Source organism: Olea europaea, unplaced genomic scaffold (genome assembly GCF_002742605.1).
Source record: "Olea europaea var. sylvestris unplaced genomic scaffold, O_europaea_v1 scaffold800, whole genome shotgun sequence".
Classification (NCBI taxonomy): Eukaryota; Viridiplantae; Streptophyta; class Magnoliopsida; order Lamiales; family Oleaceae; genus Olea; species Olea europaea.
In genome coordinates this window covers 360,008-381,623 of record NW_019266435.1, presented here as the reverse complement: position 1 = coordinate 381,623, position 21,616 = coordinate 360,008, and the positions used below count along the sequence as shown (strand labels likewise).

The 21,616-nt window shown below is 33.1% G+C and overlaps 1 protein-coding gene across 1 annotated transcript; it reads right to left on the bottom strand.

The window, feature by feature from the left end:
- Nucleotides 1–1,613: 1,613 nt before the first annotated feature.
- LOC111391538 (subtilisin-like protease SBT1.7) lies at nucleotides 1,614–4,151 on the bottom strand. Its single transcript, XM_023016775.1, has one exon. The coding sequence runs from the start codon at nucleotides 3,992–3,994 to the stop codon at nucleotides 1,694–1,696; it is 2,301 nt and encodes a 766-aa protein (XP_022872543.1). The 5' UTR covers nucleotides 3,995–4,151; the 3' UTR covers nucleotides 1,614–1,693.
- Nucleotides 4,152–21,616: the final 17,465 nt, after the last annotated feature.

Here is a 21,616-nt window from a genome sequence, read left to right as displayed (position 1 = left end):
AAGAATGAGACGTTCTTCGTGATTCACAAGAGATAGACAATTGCAGAAGATCAGGAATAGGTGGAGTGAAGCACATTCCAGCGAGTCTTGAAAATTGCATGAAGTAGATCAGTGAATCTAGTAGATTTCCTAAACTGGATCGTATTGTAAGTTTATCATTATCTATAGTGTAGGTTGTTGACTTGGTCCCGAAGTTTTTAGTCAGTTGGGTTTTCCATCAACAATTGTTATGTTCTTTATTACGTTAATTATTGATTGTGTTATTCAAACTTAAGATAATTGGATTGGTTTGATTAACCATTTAGAAATAATTAAAAAGAGACTTGTTACTTTTAGTTGTATCATTCCACATGTTGGGCCAAAATAAATTGGCTAAATTGAACCTTTAAGTAGTATTTAGACGCTTTTAGGTTTAAATGGCCAAGTTAGTGGGGGCACTAACTCAAATTTTGCAAAGGAAGCCCCTCATCTTCCATTTGATATAAAATCTAATCATTTAACTTCCAATAATAGATTAGTACATCGCAAATAAAATTAACATATCAAGAAACGTATGAGGATGCAAACATAAATGTGCACCGCAAACCTTCTCAATATTACCCTTTTTCTTCTTGTTTGCATGTTCTTCGTTTCTTCATTCTTTTATACATTTTTTATTTTATTTTTTTTATGTTGGGGGTAGTGATGGCAACGGAGCGGGTTCGGAGCGGAGTGCGAGGGGCAGTGGGCTTGCCCCATTTCTTACCCCGTTTATTTATTTTTTTTTTTTTATAATTCCGAGTTCAATGAAATACAGATAACATTCAAGCTAATAAAGTTAATATCCAAAATAAACACTACAAATCTTAAATGTAATGATCGTTATTGGTACACAACATTGATTATTAGGATGAACAAGATTTTTGTGTTTTTTCCTTTGATATTGTCACAAAAGTTGTAACCCCACACACTTTAATTTATTACAATATATAGATTTTCAAATTATTTTTTTTTATAATTCCGAGTTCAATGAAATACAGATAACATTCAAGCTAATAAAGTTAATATCCAAAATAAACACTACAAATCTTAAATGTAACGATCGTTATTGGTACACAACATTGATTATTAGGATGAACAAGGTTTTTGTGTTTTTTCCTTTGATATTGTCACAAAAGTTGTAACCCCACACACTTTAATTTATTACAATATATAGATTTTCAAATTTGTTCAGTTGAACATGTTATATCTTTTTATATTTATTTTTATCAATATAATATCAATTTGACAAAGTAGTATAATGGTATATATAAATTAGTCAAGTTTGATAAGACTTGTACAATTGAAGATACTAGAAAATAGGTCACATCCTTCTATTTGAAGTAAGTTAAACCCTAACCTTTATTTTTAAAAAAATAAAAATAAAAAATTCACGGGGCGGGTTCAGGGCGGGGATGCCCCCACCCCTCGCCCCGTGACAGGGTGACCATTTAGGCCCCGCGACGGGGCGGGGTAAATTGCCATCACTAGTTGGGTGGGGGGGTCTATTTTAATCTCTTACATTTAATATTTTTTTCATCTTTTTCATATTAGCAGTGTAACTTCAATTTAAAGAGTTCGAGACATTGTTAGAAAAATTCATGACCCAGGTTATTTACTATTTAAATATATAGAATGGTCATACATTTTTACGTGGGAGTTTGTAGTGCTTAAATCATGACCAACTAAACGCAATTGGGCTGCCAACAATGTGCTTTCCATCCATCCATTTCAGATAATCAAATCTGGTTGTGCCTGGGGGCATGGACCTTGCGGTGAATGTCACTGTGAATCTTTTTTTCTCATTTGGTTTGCTGAAAGCAAGCACTTTTGGCTCAACCATGATCTTCACTGCCTTTGTCTCCTTAGAGAGTGAAACTTTGTAAGTTGCTGGGTTGCCCACATTGGTTAGTGTTCTTGTGTATTTGACAACTATTGGTGCACTACTTTTACGACCCTTGCCTGAGGCCATCCGGAAAAGAACAGAAAAAGCGGGGTAGTTGAGATCTCCCACTCTGTATTTCTTACCGTTCTTGCAAGAATGATCTTGTTTTGTGATAGTTTTGATCATACTTGAACTATAGTTTATGGCACAAAGAAAGTCTATATAATTGTCAATGGTGGCATCATAGACAAGACCTGGGTCAAGGGCTGATGTGGGGTCCACATGTCCGGCGCCATAATCATATGGGGTTGCGGGCAATCCGGTTGCAAGATCTTGAATGCGTTGTCCGTTCTTATACGTATTATAAGCTGTGGTCATCAATGCCGATCTAATTGCTGAAGGACTCCATTCTGGATGGGCAGCCTTGATTAGTGCTGCTAATCCACTTACATGTGGGCATGACATTGAAGTACCAGAAATTATGTTAAAATCCACCTGCCGAGTATCTTCTGGCAATTCTGTCGGTCCAACTTTTCTGGTCCATCCTGCTAGGATTTCAACACCGGGTGCTATCAGATCAGGCTTAAGTACATCTTTTGTGACTGGGTTTGGTCCTCGGGAACTGAAAAGAGCTATAACAGGTGATGGTTGGACACCCACCTTTGTGTATCCAGTTGCAATCGTGGCTGTCGGATTAGGTTCAGTTAAGGCATACTTTTTTATGATATCACCCGCTGTATAAGTAACAGTTGCTGCAGGGATGAAATGTGCATCAGCAACCAGCTCTCTTCCATCAAATTCAGTATTTGCTATAATGATCCCAATGCCGCCGGCATCTTTCACTGCCAAACCCTGACTTGCCATTCCATAGCCATCACGATCACAGATCACAATTTTCCCCTTGACTTTTCCTGGAATCAGACTTTTAGGGGAGCACAGATTACCGTCGAATGTTCTATTAACATTACCAGCAAACACCAGTGGCGTAAAGGAACTGGGTAATGGTTTTCCACTGTAGAGCGATGATCCAGTGAACTTTTTTCCATTTCCAAGGGTAATGTATGCTGGAAATTGACGATCTATAGTTCCGGCACCTACAGTAGTTATCCATGGTGCAACATTTGACAAGCTTTCATGGAAGGGCCCATCATTTCCAGCCGAACACGAAACAAAGATTCCTCTAGATGTTGCTGTGAACGCCGCAATTGCAATAGCATCTCGGAAGTAATCAATGGTTGAGGCACCTAGAGACACTGAAAGTATGTTAACACCATCTTCTATTGCCTTCTCCATACCTGCTAGTATATCGCTGCTCAAACAGTCACCGAGCCAGCATACTTTATATACTGCTAATCTGGCATATTTTGCCATTCCGTGTGCTGTACCTGCAGCATAACCAAAGAGGCTTGCTCCAACAACAGTTGATCCAGCTGCTGTGGTTGCAGTGTGTGTTCCGTGGCCGTCATCATCCCTTGGTGATTTTGATACATGTGTCTCGTTAATTGGTCCTCTTTCTGCTTCATACCCTTTCGAGAAATACCTCGCTCCAATGAGTTTGCGATTACAGCTTGATTTGTAAAAGGTCTTGCCCACTTCACACTCGCCCTTCCAGCCCCTCGGGACTGGACTGAGTTCCTTGTCATGAAAACTTCTTGATTCAGGCCAGACACCAGTGTCTATCATACCAATGATAACCTCACTCATCCTGTTAGACACAGGTAGAGTTTTGTCAGTGAGAAGTCCAAGGAACTCAGGTGATCTAGTCGTATGAAGTTCATATTGTACTTCTTCTTGGACTGATAGAACACCCGGGTGCTCTTCAAGCAACCTTGCTTCCTCAGATGTCAGGCGCGCAGAGTAGCCATGGACGACATTATTGTAGGTGTATAGCATTTCGGCAGAGGCCGACACCAACTTTAAAGATGAGTCGTACCACTGCTCAAGATCGTCAAAACTTGCGGGCATATCGGACTTGTCCATGTGAATGATGTACGTCTTCTGCTGGTGGTTTGTCTCGTCGGCATCAACACATGCATGACAGAGAAACAAAAGTATCACCAAGGGAAGAAGCCTGAACCTGGACATCTCCATCTCTGTATAATCTCAGTTGAACCAGAGAAGTTCTTCTCTGGCAAATTTCGTTAGTGTTGAGAGAGTGAGAGGTGAGTAAGAAAGAAAATATCAGTTCTCAAGTAGTTAACGTATAGAATTTTTGAATGAGAGCTCCCATTTAGACACATATATATAATACCAGGAGGATTGCTATATCAGTCATGCTTCATGTACAGGTAAGAACCCGTACCAAACACTCAGCATTAGGGGGTGGGTGAGGATTTTTGTAGTTTTTTTTTTTTTTTTGATACTGAGGTGTCCCAATTTCGCCAGACTAAATCCTGGACCTCAAGCCTCCGACCCCTCATTAGCTTGAGGAAGTTAATTGCGGTTTGTACCCTTATTGGCTCCCAAGTTCCTGCATAGCTTTTACTCCTTCCCCAAAGAGGGCCCTCTCCACTGCCTTTCAGCACCTTGCCTTCGAGATAAATCCCCCTTCCAAGATGCCGCCTTCCAAGAATCGAACCCTCCACGCTTGGTTTGTGAGCCCACCAATGCAATTGTTCCACCAACTCGGATGTGTCCTGGGGGGCATTTTTTATTTTTTTTTATTTTGTAGTTTTTTTATATGGATGGGTCCTATGTAGGACCCGCTTGGTGTGAGTGTTGGTATTTCACATAATCCTTGAACCCAGTATTATTCTTGCTCCATTTTAAAGTGGTTGATGTAGGTTGGGAAGAAACCTTTTTTTTTTTTTTTTTTTTAAATATTTTTTTTTTTTTTAAATATATTATTTGTAATCACTTTATTTTGTTATGAATTGATTTATCAAATTACCCTAACTTGCTTGGCGAAAAGGATGCGTCCACTCGCAACATTCTTTTTCAGATAATTCAAAACGTGGTCTATATGTTGTCTTAATTTTGAGGACATATTAGAAAGGAAGAGACAATATGATTAATAAGAATATTTGCCATAAATGGAAGTTATACTTTTTGAGGACGTATTAGAAAGGAAGGGACAAGATGATAAATAAGAATATTTACGATATACGGAAGTGATACTTATTGAGGATAATAATTAATGGTTGAGATGTCTTGTGTAAATTTGAAGAAGTTTATATCCATAGGACATACTCGTTTTAAATTAATAAGACATGACATATCAACTTGAATTTGGTCTTTTAGTATATGTAGAATGAATGAAATATGTTGAGGATGATGGAAAGATATTTAAGCTTGTTTGAGCCACATTATTTTCCAAGAATGCATTTTAGAATAGTAAATTGATAAAGAATTTGTGGTTGAAAAATAAGAAAAAGTTTTGATTTTGTATATAATATTATTTTATTGAAAAATGTGTGATTGAAAATGAGAGGGAGAAAAATGTATTTTAAAAAAAATGGGAATCAAACAAGAGCTTGTTAATTTATTTATTGACAGCAAAACTTATTTGCCATCCATACAATGAGTTGAGCTTGAGATACAGAGTAGGGGTTCAGAAACTATACCAAATACTCACAACAGTGAGGGTTGGTGGATGTTTTGGGTAATTTTTTATACAGGTGAGTCTCGCATGGGACCCATGTGCACTGAGTGTTAATACCCTGGTAAAACAACAAAACTCCCAAACAATAGAGATGTTAAATAATATTGTCGTATGCTTGCGTTATTTTAATTGGGATAATAATCTGGTTCAAGCATGTAATGCCTAACATTTTAAACCAGCTCAAATTTACATGATTTGTATATAAATTAAAATTAAATGGGAATATTAGGAAATTAAATAGGTGCCCTACGTGCATACGTAATTGTGACATATTCAATATGTGATAGTGAATGAACTAAATAGTATACTTCATGAATATTGTTAACTATTGAGCGAATATGATAGATTAAGAAACAAAAATATCTTGTCTTTAATGTAATACCTCTCTTCTATGATTTTATTCATACAAGCATGTTCGTAGTCTCTTCTCTTGCCAATTATTATGAAAATTGTCTTTTTATTCATGGTATTTTTGTTGAAAATCTATAACTTATTTGTTTCGAATAATTATTTCACGAGGAGGTTCAAATATTATTATTATTATTGAAAGACATTAAAGAGGTTCAAATCTATGACTTATTAAGTATATTTTTTTACATATAATTTCTTGAATGAATTGTTGCTACTTAAAAACAATGTTTTCTACGTTTGAGTTGAACTTTATACTTTTTATTTGCATGCAATGCAAAATTTTCTTCGGTTCTGCTATTCTTTTTCCCCCCTTTCTCAAGGGATGAGTTGGAATATACAATAATTAATAATATTTTTATTGAAGAATCTGTGAAAAATCTCTTACGTTAATTAATAGATAATGTAATCAAATAATTGAGAAATTCATATACCTAAGTAGGAAAAGATAATTGATAAAGAGAATGCAGAAGAATAGCAATTGTACCCAAAAAAAGAAAATTTGTTGAGACTTTAGACTTTTCATAAAACAAAAAATACAAAAGAAAAATGAGCACATTTATTGTTTTGTATAGAGCCAAGAACGTGATCCAGTGGGAGGGTGTCAATGGATAATGAGAATGGATAAACAGAAGGAATAGAGATTATAATAGCAATTGAACCAAGAAATAGAAAATTTTTGAGAATTTAGACTTTCCATTAAACAAAAAGTAAAAAAAGAAAAATGAACACATTTCTTGTTAGATGTGGAGCTAGAAACGTAATCTAATGGGAGTGTTAATGCAAATTATTTTGGAACTTATAATCTTTCTTAACATAAACATATTATACAAAGGAATACTTATGTATTTACTTTAGATGAAAAATGATTTAAATATTATTGATGCATTTAAACCACAAAATAAAATAATCGATATACAAGTTAGAAATTTGTCATTTCTTAAGTTTATGTTTTGAATGGCCTTCGAAATACAATAATTAAGGTTATTATGTCACGTTGATAATTATAGATAAGTATAGACACAAATTAGTATTAATAAAATGAAGGCCATTCTACCGCATTTATACTCTATAAAAGTAGTTATGGACTACTAATTAATATATCAATTCAACACACACAGACACGAGAGTTAAAGAAGCCTAGTTGGTCAGTCCCATTGTTTCAAATTTTAATGGATTGCTGAAAAAAAGAAAAAAATTTGCATTTATGTCTAATATTATTTTATGAAATATTATATGGTTGAAAATAGAAAAGAGAAAAATAAAATTTAATTTAATGGGAGCCAAATAAGGCAAGTTTTCACACTAAAATGTCCGCTTAAGATACTCCATCGTGTTATTTAAATAAGTATGACCCACTACTTAATTGGGACCTTAACATGAGTAATTAATTCAAATGTCTTATCACTAGAGGGAATAAAGTGGATAAAAAGATTCACTTCCATATGATCAATTTTACAATTGTTACTCTCTCTTCTACAGGTTTGGCTGTTTCATGCCTTAGTGATTATAGCACTTTAAAGATCAAAATCCCTAAAAAAGAGAATCTTTATCATTATGTGTAATCTTTTATACAAATTTGATTGTTTTACAGCTGACAAGCACCATTCGAAATATCATATTCAACAATCATAAAAGTGATGGTAGAATATACATTTTTTGTTGTTGATCACATTTAACGACCAAGATCAATTGGTCGTTTGTTGATTGACAAAGAGGTATTGACATTCACTGACTAAAATACATTTGGTCGTTAAACGTATAATTCCAGCAACTAAATAATTGATCATACAAGAGTACTAACAAAGAGGGGTTGAAATTCATTAACTAAAATTCATTTGGTCGTTAAATGTATTATTCCTGCAGCAACTAAATAGCCGATCGTATAAGGTATATATTAACAACCAATTCTTTTTTCTACATCCAATTGTTTACTTATTGAATCATCTCTTTTTGTTGTTAAAAAACGATAAAAGAAACCAAATTTTAGTTGCTTCCATTTCAACAATGAAAGAAATGGTCCGTTAAAAATTAACATGAACAACTGATTAAGTCTGTGCATGATTAACAATGAGCTTCCATTATTATTACCATTGGCAAATTTGAATAAAAACTTCAAAAAATTATGATTATTGTTTTAATAATTATTTTTTAAGCACTTATAGCTTGTTTGAAGTGATATTTTCCCAAAAAAAATGTTTTTTTTTATCGTTATTTCACTATTTCAACCGTCATATTTGACTTCTTCTTTCACAGATGAACCCCACTTTTCTCTTAACGGTGAAAAAATCAATTATCAAAATCATTCCGAAATAGGCTCTAAATATATTAAAGTTTAAAGTCAAAAATTTAATAAAAATGAAAAAGGCTGAAGTTCAAACTAACACACTCTTAACATGACATTACAAATATATTCATTCAATCCCTTAATTTTTTAGTTCAAAACAACATAAAATAAAATAAAATAAAATTACAAGATTAGTTAAAGTCCAACTATTGAAGAAACTTTATCTTTGTGCAGATGAAGAATATTTCTTCTCGTAAAAGATATAACCTACATATAAATATGGAAAAAGCTCACCATAAATTTTTTAAAATCTAAATTCTTGCAAGAAAGTTAAATAGAAATGCATTAAATTGAAGTTCACAAGAATTTCAAGTTGCTTCTACTTTTAGCCAAACATATACAATTTTTGTTTCTACATGATAAACTATGTCCACTGAAATTTTGACATCTCAAAATTGTAGTGAAGCATCCAATGTTTAGCGATATGCATTATGTCTACTAAAATTTGACACCTCCAATGTTTAGTGATTTGTAGATCGTGATGCTATGACAAAATTATTAAAAAGTCTTGAATATAAGTTAGCTATAGATTAAAAGCTGAAGATATGATTTTTCATGCCAGTTTTTATTTCCTAAAAATGATGAAACTATGTCTAGCAGGCCAGATGAGATACTTATCAAAAATATCTATATATAACCTATTAAATATGTGTGAGTTTATCATGATATCATAGAGACAAATAAATACCTACCAGAGGAAAGACTTTATATTCCACTATTGAGGCGAAAGAGTAGGAGATTTCAGTAGGTAATGTATCTTTATCTTATTTATGTAACACCAACCTACAATAATCCACTTCAAAATTTGTGTCTATAAAAGAGAGAATAAAAGCCCAGAGGAGTTCACGTTTGAAAATATCTCAACAGATATATTTTCTAATTAAACTCAAATCTTTAAACAAAGACAAAACTTTCCTCATTTACAAAACATTCAACCTTCATGTCTCAGTCTCTCTTGTTAGGCACCTACTTTTTCTTCAAGATGGATGGATGGATGGATGGATGGATCACTTTGGCGAACTCAATGCATAAAAATTTACCTTTAATAAGTTGGTCACATCTTAGAAAATGTTCCAAAAAATTTATATTGATAATATACTCATATTTTTCCCCTTAAATGCATAATTGTTTTAGTTGGTTGGTCAATATTGTCCCCATATTCTATGCGGCTTCGTCATTATGCATTTAAAATTACTATCGTTTAGCACTATCTAATTTACACCTTCTAGCGATAGTTCTAAACCAATACAGGCCCCCTATTCGAGGACTTACACAGACACTGGTGGTAAGCACAAATAGAAACAAGTGAAAATTACACCCAACTAGATTTTTTAAATTTCAACTTCAAAATTCAAATTAAATTTTTTTATACAAAAATAAGATAATGATATAATTTTTAAATATTTAATAATATTATTATAAAATTAAATAATCTACAAACCCACCACCCACCAAAACACTCATCCTACCCAATTCAAATTAATCTACACAACCCAACCCTACCCTACATCTATCCCACATCAAACCCTAAATCATTTTCTACAACCCCTTTATCTCACGTCTCTCTTCTTCGACAGCACACACATTCGACGACATGGCACCTCTAACGTTGAGGCACGACATCAAATTCGTCGCTTCGTGCAGCTACAATGCGACACTACTGCCCACTAGATCTCGTGCATTGGAACCCATGGTTATGGATCAGAATCCATTAGTCCAAGTGAAATTCCTTAGTATATGAAAGAGTTAAAAAGTGCTTTGGATGCACAACTTTAAGCAACACTGTGCTGCGCCTCTATGGGTGTTCAATCTAGTGTTTTCTCCTATGATTTTTCTAGTGATTTTGCCTAGTATATGCAGATCGGTGGTTTTTTTTTAGTAATTTTGTGGCATGTTTTATGGTGGTTTTTGAGGATGTAGTGTAGCAGTGGTGATGGCGACGGGGTTGTTCATTTTTGGTGAGGTGATGGTAAGTACACAAAGATCGGTGATTTTTGCATGTTTTGTCATGATTTTTGAGGTGGTGGTGCTGCGATGTTGGTGTGTGATGGTGGTGGTAGTAGGTTTGTGGATTTTTAGTGGGAATGGTGATTGTGGTGTGGTATAGATGGAGATATAAAAGGTGGTGGTGTGTTGTGTGCACAATGGTGGTGTGTTGTAGGCGTGGTGGTGTGATGGTTTTGCATGTGTTATAATACTGGCGAGGTGGTGGTGGTTCTCGAGGCGGTGGTGCTCATGGTGGTAGAGGTGTTGTGTTGGTGGTGTTGGGACTGGGGTGGAAAAGTGTTAGTGACCAATTAACTTGGGTGTTGACACTAATAAGTTGTTAATTTGTGATCGGTAAAAAATATATGACTTAAAGGAATATGTGATTGTGACTAAATTTGTAATTGTGACTCAATATTTGGTAAAATATGACTAATTAATTTGATAATTTGTTATCGTGAAATAAGTTGTGACTTATAAAATTTGTGATTTGTTACCATGAAATAAGTTGTGAAATATAAAACTTGTAATTTATGGCCGACAAATAAATTGCAATCGATAAAATCTTTGATTTATCGAAAAATAATTTGTGATCAACCAATTTGATAATATGCGATCGAAAAATAACTTGTGACCTATAAATACGTAATTGTGACCATAATATATTTAATTGATAAAATATATTATTAATCAATTATTTCTAAATAAAATTTAATTAATCTCTGATTTTTAAAAGTGAAATTTACAGGGAGCCCTGCTCTCAAAATATACATTTCAAAAATCAGATCAAAGATTTTTCTAGTCAAAAATCATATATTATTTTAAATATTATAAATCAATATTTTTAATATTATAATAATATTATAAATTAATTTAAATATACACATCTTGCCCTATCTACTCATTCAAACCCTAAATCAATTTTCTCTCATCTTCTCAATCCTCTCTACGACTATACTCTCTAACTTCAAATCGTTGTCGTCGCCCGATCGTCATTGTAGCTAGTTCACCTGATGTGATCCTCGTCACAATGGTGGCGAGTAGCAGCGCAGCGAAGTGAAGCAGAATGCTGTGCCAATGTGAACGTTGTAGAGCAACTATACCCTCAGGTCGCTCGATTGTCATTGCAGCAAGTTTGCCTGATGTGAGCGACGTTGACACAGCGCAGCGAAGTGAAGCAGAATGCGATACCAATGTTAACGTTACAGAGCAGCTTCACCAAGTTTGCCTAATGCGAGCGTCACTGTCGCAGTGCAGCGAAGTGAAGCAGAATGCGATACCAATATGAACGTTGCAGAGCAACTTCACCTTTGTCACTGCTACGGTTTGTAGGGATGTCAATTGGGCCGAGCCGGCTCGGCTCGTCAAAGCTCGGCTCGTGGGCTGCTCGGGCTCGTGGGCTGCTCGGGCTCGTCAAATGACGAGCCTGAGCTCGAGTCGAGGGGGGTCGCGTCCAATGAGCTAAGCCCGCTCGTCTTGACAAGCTCGCCGAGCGGCTTGTGGGCCGAGCCCACGAGCCGGCTCGTCCAAAAAATTGGAAAAAAATAATATTTTATCAATAAAATTTGAAAAATTTGCAAAAAAAAATAAAATAAAATAAAAAATTCACGAGCTCGCGAGCCGCTCGTGGGCTCGGCTCCCCCCCGCCCCCGCCCCCGGGACGAGCGCGCGAGCCGCTCGTGGCTCGGCTCGGCCCGGCCCACGAGCTCGTGGCTCGTGAGTACACAAGCTCGTGGGCCGAGCCGAGCTCGCCCACGAGCCACGAGCCACGAGCCACGAGCCCGAGCCGAGCTCGTGGGTTAACGAGCCAAGCCGGCTCGGTTCAGCCCACTGCCATCCCTAGCGGTTCGGTGGTTGTTGCAGGTGATGGTGGATTGACGACAATGGTGTGTGGTGTTGGTTGTGGTGATAGTGGTGGATTTAACTGTAGCAGATCTAGCAGTGGCAGTAGCAGTTCTGTGAATGAGTGTTGGATAGAAATGGTGGTTGTGGTGGTGGTGGAGATGGTGGGGTGGCGACAACAACAATGCGGTGATGGCTATTGTAGGGTGTTGGTGGTTTTGTATCTAATTTGTTGGCATTGAGGTGGTGCTATTTACGATGTTTGAGATGACAGGGCTGCCGTGAATTAATGTTGGTTGTGGTGGCGATGAAGATGGTGAAGTGGCGACGATGGCAATGCGGTGATGGCTTTTGTGGGGGTGTTAGAGGTTTTGTATCTGATTTGTTGGTGGTAAGGTAGTGTTAGTTGTGGTATTTGAGATGTCAAGACTGTCGGGAGATGGTGGTGGCGGTAGTTTCAATAGCGATGAGGCTTGTGATAGTGGTGAAGTAGTGGTCACAAGTATTGGGGGTTATCACAAATGATTTGATTGTTTGTGACTAAGAAATTGGTTAACGAGTGATCAATAAACAATACGTGGCCAATGAAAAAATAAAATTGTGAGCAAAAAATAACATGTGACCTAAAAAATTATTAATTTGTGATCGATAATTTGTGGTTATCTAATAAGTTGTGACTTATAATATTTATGATCTATGATCGATAAGTAAAATGTGACTTATAAATTTTTTTATTTGTATTTGATGAACAAACTGTGACCGATAAAATTTTGAATTGTGACATAAATTTTTTTTGAATTGTGATCGAAAATTAATATGTAAATAATGAAATTGTTAATTTATGACCAAATTGTATAGATATGTGACCTTAATATATTTGATTAATTAAATTATAAATAAATTTTAATAAATATCTTATTTCTGAAATTTGAAACTTTTATTCTTACGTTTGAAATATGTGATACTTAACCTCTTAATTATGAAATTTTACCTTTTTTTAAACAAATGGCCCATTATTACCTAAGTGAATTCAATAGGAGCCCATCCCAATGCCTAATCAAAAAATTTCATATTTACGTCATTACAAAATACAATTTCACAATATACTTTATTAAGATAATATTCCAAAAATTACTTTCAAGATTGTTAAAAAATTAAATAAATACTATTCCCAAAATCAGATCCTAAACCATCTCCCGACATTAAGCTTATTCAAATTTCCCTAACATTAAGCTTTTCATTTAATTACTCTCCAAAATCAATACAAAATTCAAAGGTAATAATGGCAAAAAGTACCCAATTTCGTCTCTCATAAAATCAAAATATTCTTTCTTTCTTCTTTAATATCAATCCATCAAGGATAATTTTTTTTTACTAAATCTTATATTCCTGATTGAATCATATAGTCTTTTAAGGTAATGTTGCTGGATTTGTATTGTGCTTCAAATATATATATTTGATAGGTGCTTTGTAAGCTTGTAGCTGGGTTTAGAAGTAAACTTTATAGTAAGTTCCTTTTTTATTTTAAAAGAAAAAAATCTTGAAATAAAAAAATAATTAATAACATAAAACCGTGTGCTTCATCAACCTCAAGATGATTCTCTGTCCTTGTCCCCCTCAGGCCTCAACCAAAAATTATCCACAATTCTAAACCAAAATACTAAGGCATATCTTTATTCTTTTATTGGTACAATGGAAAATCTATGACTCAAGCATGACATCGTATTTTAAAGTATTATATAAAGGTTGAACTCCAACCTTGAGGGCCTTCATCGTTCCGTCCCTAGAGATTTGTGAGGGAGGTAAATCGCGAGATATACCTCAGGAGGTTAGGGAACAAGAGCTGTCTGTACACTGTGCCTACAAGGAGTCCAATTTCATATCTCAAGAATTGAACCCCCATATTGCGACTATCAACAAAGTATGAGATAATCTCACTCCTATCTTTTGCACCACTGAACTATGCCGGGGGACATATTTTAAAGTATTATATGTATACATGCTTAATGTCTCTAGTCTGTCCTATTTTAATATATAATCATGAAATCAATTTTATTTCCAACATTACTTAATATTTATGGACAAATAGTAATTCAATTCATGCAATATTCAAGTAATTTAACATAGACAATGCAAAGTTGATGGCACCCTGCACCAAATTCGAAATTTGAATTAATTATTATTATTATTATTATTATTATTATTATTATTATTATTATTATTATTATTATTATTATTATTATTATTATTATTTTTTCACATTTCACTTTCATTATTTTCTACAATTTCTTTGAATACATTTCTCTCAACCTATTAGTAGTATAATTTTATATCTACATTAGTCTCGTGATTTTATAATTCTTTCAGATTATTATTTCCACTCACTTGATTTCATACTCTCTACTTCTATTTTTCTTATTGCGTTATTATACATAATTTATGTAATGGCTTGTTCGTGATCATCGTTGTTATATTGCATTATTTCATTTGTTTATTTTAAAATTTTGTACTCGAAATATTAATTTATATACAATTTTAACTTCATATACGTATTGGAGCCGGTCCCAAGTCCGAATAAAGCAGAAGGTTTTTACAACTTTATAATACTTTTGACGAAATATAATTTTTATGTTTAACTTTTTCTTAAAAGTAGACAATTATTTTGATGAAATACGATTTACTTAACATTTTCATTTTGTTTCAAGGAGTGAAATGTGCAATTTTAAGTTTAAATTTAGAAAAAACAATGAGTTGAGCCCCACATAAATTAGGCGAGTTAACTCGTGCTCGACTCAACCGACCCATTCGCAGTGTAATGTAGGATGCATCAGGTAATTAGGAACTAAATCTTTCCATTTTTCTGTCTTTGGGTATGCATCGTGCTACAAAAAGTCGAAAATACTGGAACATTGGTTTGGTGTTGTTTACCTGTTCGTAAAATAAGATATGCGAATTTCAAATTTCATCTTGGGGTATATATAAAATTACTGATTTGGGTAATGCGTACAATCATATAAAATTTTAAATCATTTCATATATATTAATGTATTTTGTAGTAAATGGTGCAGTAACTTTGGACTTCTTGTTTCTTTTGGTTGCAAATACAATGATCTTGTTGACATGATAATGAAAGCACTGAAGCTTGATAAGAGAGTTTCATTCCCAAAAATTGAGTACATTGTTGATGTAAGATGTCTTCGATTTGCATTTCAAATGACGATTAATTGAAATTCCTTTTGTAGCTTAAACGCAAGAATCATCGCATGACTTCCTACGCATTACGTGTTAGTGAGGTTGAGTTGTTACATTCTACGCCAACAGATGATGTTTCAAATAATTCAGAGGATGTGGGACTTCAGCATCGACATTATACTGATCCGTGACTTCCTCATCTGCTATGTCAAAAACATCCCAGAATTTCATAATTTTATTTCAAGAATTGAGATATCACCCATTAAAACAAAATGATGGCGGGGCAATGAAGAGGTTAACGATGCAGTGATACAGATAGACGTGGATAGAAATTGTGAGAGTGAAATGTTTCGTGACAAAAAAGTATTGAAGACTAGTGTTTCATTGGGCACCAACATCAAGAATAGATGAGACTGATATATATTCAAGATACAATATATCATTAATGATCAAACTTATGTGTTGGATACAATCATGCTTGACCTTCTGGAAAACCAGACTTGTCACATGAATGATGGATTCATTTCTAGAGCCCCTTCTACATTGTATTTCTCCAAGAGTCAAACGCTGGTTAATTACTATAACTCTTTGAACAAAACTAAATGTGATATATATTGATAGTTACAATATATGACGCCATATTTTCTAATCTTCATAAATCATAGGTAACATAGATATGTTCCATGCCTGATAATCCCATTTTTATACTATTATTATATGTTATGCAATTTTTAAGAAAAAATATCTCCAATATACGTAAATATCATGCAGCAATAAAAAGGAAAAAAAGAAAAAGGGTTTCGTACACGGTACATCAACGACCATTACAAGCATGTTGGGAGAGAGAGATCAACAATACATAATGTAAACAACATAGTAAAAAATGAAAACCTAAAAGGCTTCTTGTTCTTGTTGGAACAATTTGGGGTTTACATATCTGATCGATTTGAAGCTTGTCTAAGATGTGGAATCACTTAAATTCATGATTAATATGATGACATAAGACAGAAACGATACTAATGAATTTTATAGTTATTAATTGCCTACACTCGTGTGTGAAGAATTTTTTTTTTTTTTTTTCAACTGATCTTCAGAGATTTTGAAGTAGATGGGAACATATGTTATTCGGGCTTACATTATTCCTTTTTAAAATTTTGAAGAAAATGTATAAAGTTATATATATATACACCCATGATAAAACTGAAATTCTTGCATCTCCACTCAAACGTGTTCCAAATTCTAAAGAACGACTTGATGAATCTCAAGTTGTTGCTAAAGATATCAAAAATATTCAAGCCCAGAACAATTTTACTAACATTGTTCTTCAATCTGTTTGCTCTCAACTCAATCGTATTGAATCAAATTTTGAATCCGAAACTTCTACTGTTACAAAAGATTCTTTTAAAGAATATCGAGACAGTAAAAGTAAAGATAAGAATATTTCAAAACCATCTTCATCATCTCCTATTTTCAAAAATGATGATATTATTCCTACTTTTGGAAAATCTACACAATCTCTTTCAACAGAAAATGAAGTTCTTTCAGAACTTGTTAATCAATTAAAAAATTTTCATGTTTCAAAAAATATCAATACTATTGATTTTGATGAAATTGAAAATCAATTTGTTGACAAAAAATTTGATCAGATCAACAAACTCAGAAATTCTGATTATCAAAATCTTCCATACCCTCGTCCTTCATTTCCAAATCAACTTTTCGAAGAAAAGTTACCCGCTCAAAGATCATACGATGGTTCTTCCGGTGTTGAATGGAACATTGATGGTCTTACTGAACAACAAATCATCAATCTTTTAGGACAAATGACTATTTGTTACAAAACTTTTTTGGCAAAAGGATCTACAAGGCTTCAAGCTACCAATAATATTGTTCTTGGATTCACAGGACAGCTTGGTCAATGGTGGAAAAATTATCTCTCATCTACCTCAAAAAATATTATTTTTTCTGCTGTCAAACGTGATGAAAATAATAGTATTATTACAAATGAAAATGGAGAATCAATCAATGATAGCTATTCTGTTCTTGGATTAGCCATTATCAAACATTTTATAGGTACTCCAGAAAACTATATTCAATTTCAAAACGATATTCTTATGAATTTAAGATGTCCAAAACTTCAATATTTTTGATGGTATAAAGATATGTTTTTAACACGTATTATGCAAAAAGAAGATTGTCAACAATCTTTTTGGAAAGAAAAATTCATTTCAGGACTTCCAAAACTTTTCGCTGAAAAAGTGAAAAATTCAATTTTAGAAGAAAATAATGATCTTCAAAATCTTACTTATGGTGAAATTATTAATTTTATTAATAAGGAAGCTCTCAATTTATGTAATGATTTGAAACTTAAATCTAAATTGAAAGTAGAAAAGGCTCAAACTCAAAATGAGTTAGGATCATTCTATGAATAATATGGATTTGAGAAAATCTTACCTCCTTCTTCAAGAAAAAAAAACTTTTCATAAGAAAATATTTTCAAAAAGAAAATATTTTCCTGAAGAAAATTTTCGTAAAAAGAAATCTTCAAAAAGAAAACAATTTTCTAAAAGAAAATTTACAAAAGACTTTCAAAAGAAAAATTCAAAAGTTACATGTTGGAAATGTAACAAAACTGGTCATTATTCTAATAGATGTCCTCTCAAAGAAAAAATCAGTACTCTTCAAGTTGATGAAGATACTAAAACTCAGCTTCTTAATCTCATTCAATCTAGTTCTGATAATGAGTCTAACTCTGAATTAGAACAAGTTTTTATTAATCAAGAAGATTCTGATTATGAATCTACTCAAAATTCTGATTCTTGCACTTCTTCAAATGATAAAGAAATTTGTGGTTGTAAAACCATAAATGTTTTAACAGGAGAAGAAGAAATCATTCAAAATATCATTGATAGGATTGATAATCCTAAACTCAAAGATAAATTTTCATCTTTACTTCAATCTTCTACATCAAAAGAAAATTTTGATGATATCAATCTTACAAATATTCTTCGTCGTGCACAAAAAGAATTTTCAAAAGGTTCTAAACCTTCAAATCCTGATCTTCAAGCTGAAGTCAAGGAATTGAAATTTCAAATTTCAAAACTTGAAAAGCATGTTCAAGATATTCGTATGAAAGTGGTTTGTCTTAAAGCAAAAGATTTAACCAATGAATATTATTCTCAAAACAAAGGAAAATCTAAAGTCTCCTCAAAAAATCCTTCTCATCGTTCTCATCATTTTGAATCTTCTTCATCTGATTTTTCGTCTCTTTCAAAATTTCCCCAAACTGAAGAAGAAAAGATTAATGTTATTAATCGTATTCAACTTCAGAAATGGTATTACAATATGACTATTGTAGTCAACAAAGAATTCAAATTCACCACTCGTGTTTTGATTGATTTCAGGTGCTGATCAAAATTGTATTAAGGAAGGACTTATCCCTACAAAATATTTTGAGAAAACCACTGAACGCATTTATGGTGCTAGTGGTAAAAAACTCAATATTAATTATAAAATTTCAAAAGCCCATGTTTGTAATTCAAATATTTGCTTCAAAAATGTTTTTTATTTAGTAAAAAATCTGGATCAAGATGTTATTCTTGGTACTCCTTTTATTGTTCAAATTTATCCTTTTAAAGCTGATTATAAAGGATTAACTACAAAAATTTTTGGAAAGAAAATTCACTTTGAATTTTTAAATCCTCCTTCTTATAAAGATGTTAATTCTTTAAAAGAAGCAGCAATTTCAAAAATTATTCATAATATTAATTTAAAAAGAAATCAAATTCAATTTCTAAAAGAAGAAATTTCTTTTCAAAAAATTGAAAAAAGATTAGAAGAAGATTTCTTTATCAAAAATCAAATTTCAAATTTACAAAAGAAAATTGAACAAGAAATTTGTTCAACAATTCCAAATGCTTTTTGGGATAGAAAGAAACATATTGTTTCTCTTCCTTACAATTCTGATTTTCATGAATCCAATATTCCTACAAAATCTCGTCCTATTCAAATGAAAAAGAATTACTTGATTTTTGTATTAAGGAAATCAATGATTTACTTGAGAAGAATTTAATTCGTCCAAGCAAATCTCCTTGGAGTTGTTCTGCATTTTATGTTAACAATTCTGTTGAAATTGAACGAGGTGTTCCACGCCTTGTTATCAATTACAAACCTCTCAATTCTGCTATTCAATGGATTCGATATCCTATTCCTCAGAAGAAAGATCTTCTGAATCGTCTTTCAAAAGCTATCATCTTCTCAAAATTTGATATGAAGTCAGGATTTTGGCAAGTTCAAATTAAAGAAGAAGATAGATACAAAACTGCATTTAATGTTCCTTTCGGACAATACGATTTGAATGTTATGCCATTTGGTCTCAAGAATGCCCTTTCTGAATTTCAAAAAATCATGAATGACATTTTCAATTCATTTTCAGATTTCATTATTGTTTACATTGATGATGTTCTCATTTATTCAAAATCTATTGAACAACATTTCAAGCATATTCATACATTCTTACATGTTATCAAGAAAAATGGTTTAACAGTTTCTGCTAAAAAGATTGTTTTGTTTCAAACAAAAATCTGTTTTCTTGGTCATATCATTCAAAATTCTTCAATTATTCCAATTCAAAGAAGTCTTGATTTCACTGACAAATTTTCAGATGAAATTAAAGAAAAGACAAGTTTGCAACGTTTTTTAGGATGTGTCAATTATGTGGTCGATTTCGTCAAAGATATCCGTCAAATCTGTGCCCCATTATTCAAAAGATTACAAAATAACCCTGACCCATGGAGTCACGAGTGTACGCATGCGGTTCAAAAGGTAAAAAAGTTAGTCAAAAATATTCTTTGTCTGTCAATTCTTGACCCCACTGCCTCAATTATTGTCGAAACAGATGCTTCTAACATAGGATTCGGTGGTGTGTTAAAGCAATTACCCCTAGAATCGTCAAAAGAACAGTTGGTTAGATTTCATAGTGGAGTCTGGTTTGGACCTCAAATCAACTATTCAACTATCAAAAAAGAGATTCTTTCAATAGTTCTCTATATTTCCAAATTTCAAGATGATTTGATTAATAAAAAATTTATTCTGAAAACTGATTGCAAAACTTCAAAAGACGTTTTACAAAAAGATGTAAAAAATCTTGTTTCCAAACAAATCTTTGCAAGATGGCAGGCAATTTTGTCTTGTTTTGACTTCGAAATTCTATATATTCAAGAAAAATCAAACTTCTTGACAAATTTCCTCACAAGAGAGTTTATTCAAAAGAATGAGAAAAATGAGTTGGGCTAAGAAAGTTGAAGAAGAAGAGGATTCTCAAAATCCTTTTCAAACAAAGATTTCAAGAAAGAAGAAAAGTTCAATTCCTTTCTTCGAAGATCCCCCAAAGGATCAAAAGGAAGCTTCATCTTCCTCAAATACCCTTTCAACCTTCGTCAAAAAACCTGACCAAAATAAACTCAAGCAAAAAGCTGAGTCCTCAACCCCTTCAAACTTCAAAAAGGCCGTTCAAAGTTCTGGCAAACTTCCTCAAATCAACCCTCCAAATTCTTTCAAATACTTTACTAAGAGTCTTTCTGATTGTGTTCTTACAATGGAAAGTTCTTAGATCAATAGATATGGTGGTCTTGATGATTGCCTTGAAAGTATTCTTCCAGAAAACTTTTGGTTCATGCCCTCAAATATTCAAAAAACCAGAGATTATTATGAAACCATTCTTCTTTTGACTGGTTCTGCAATAATTTCTCATACTCCTGAACCAAGAGATAAATCAAAAATCATGTTTTCAAAAATTTCAATCACAAGAGTTCTGTCTTATGAAGACTGGGGACAGAATCCTTGGGAAGAAAAGAGACTTCGTCTCTCAAAAACAATTTTTACTTGTCAAGAGACTTTCAATTATTTTGACTACCAGAATGCTTGGTATAAGGTTCTTCTTTTTAGACCAGTTACCCATTCTTGGTTCATAATTTTCAATCAAAATTGTAACCATCATTTCCTGAGTTGGTTTCAAAATTGGTTTCAGTATCATGGACTTGAAGAACAAATTTTACCCAGTCTAGTTCTTCAAGGATATGAATACTTTAAAAAAGAGGCAAAACCTTTTCTTAAACCTCAAGAAAATCTTTTGTTTCAATTTGCTTTCAATATGAAAGTTTCATGGATTTTCTGTTGGGATTTTTTCCATTATGAAAATCTTCAAGATATGTTCTCAACCCCCAAAATTACAAGAAGATTCAAGATCAAATGGTGGGCAAAATTCAAAGAAACAAATTATTGTCCAAAAGCAGTTCAATCATGGATTCAAGAACAAAGAAATTTAGGTGTATCTAAATTT

Coding starts and splice junctions, on each gene's coding strand:
- LOC111391538 (XM_023016775.1), bottom strand. CDS start 3,994: ATGGAGATGTCCAGGTTCAGGCTTCTTCCCTTGGTGATACTTTTGTTT.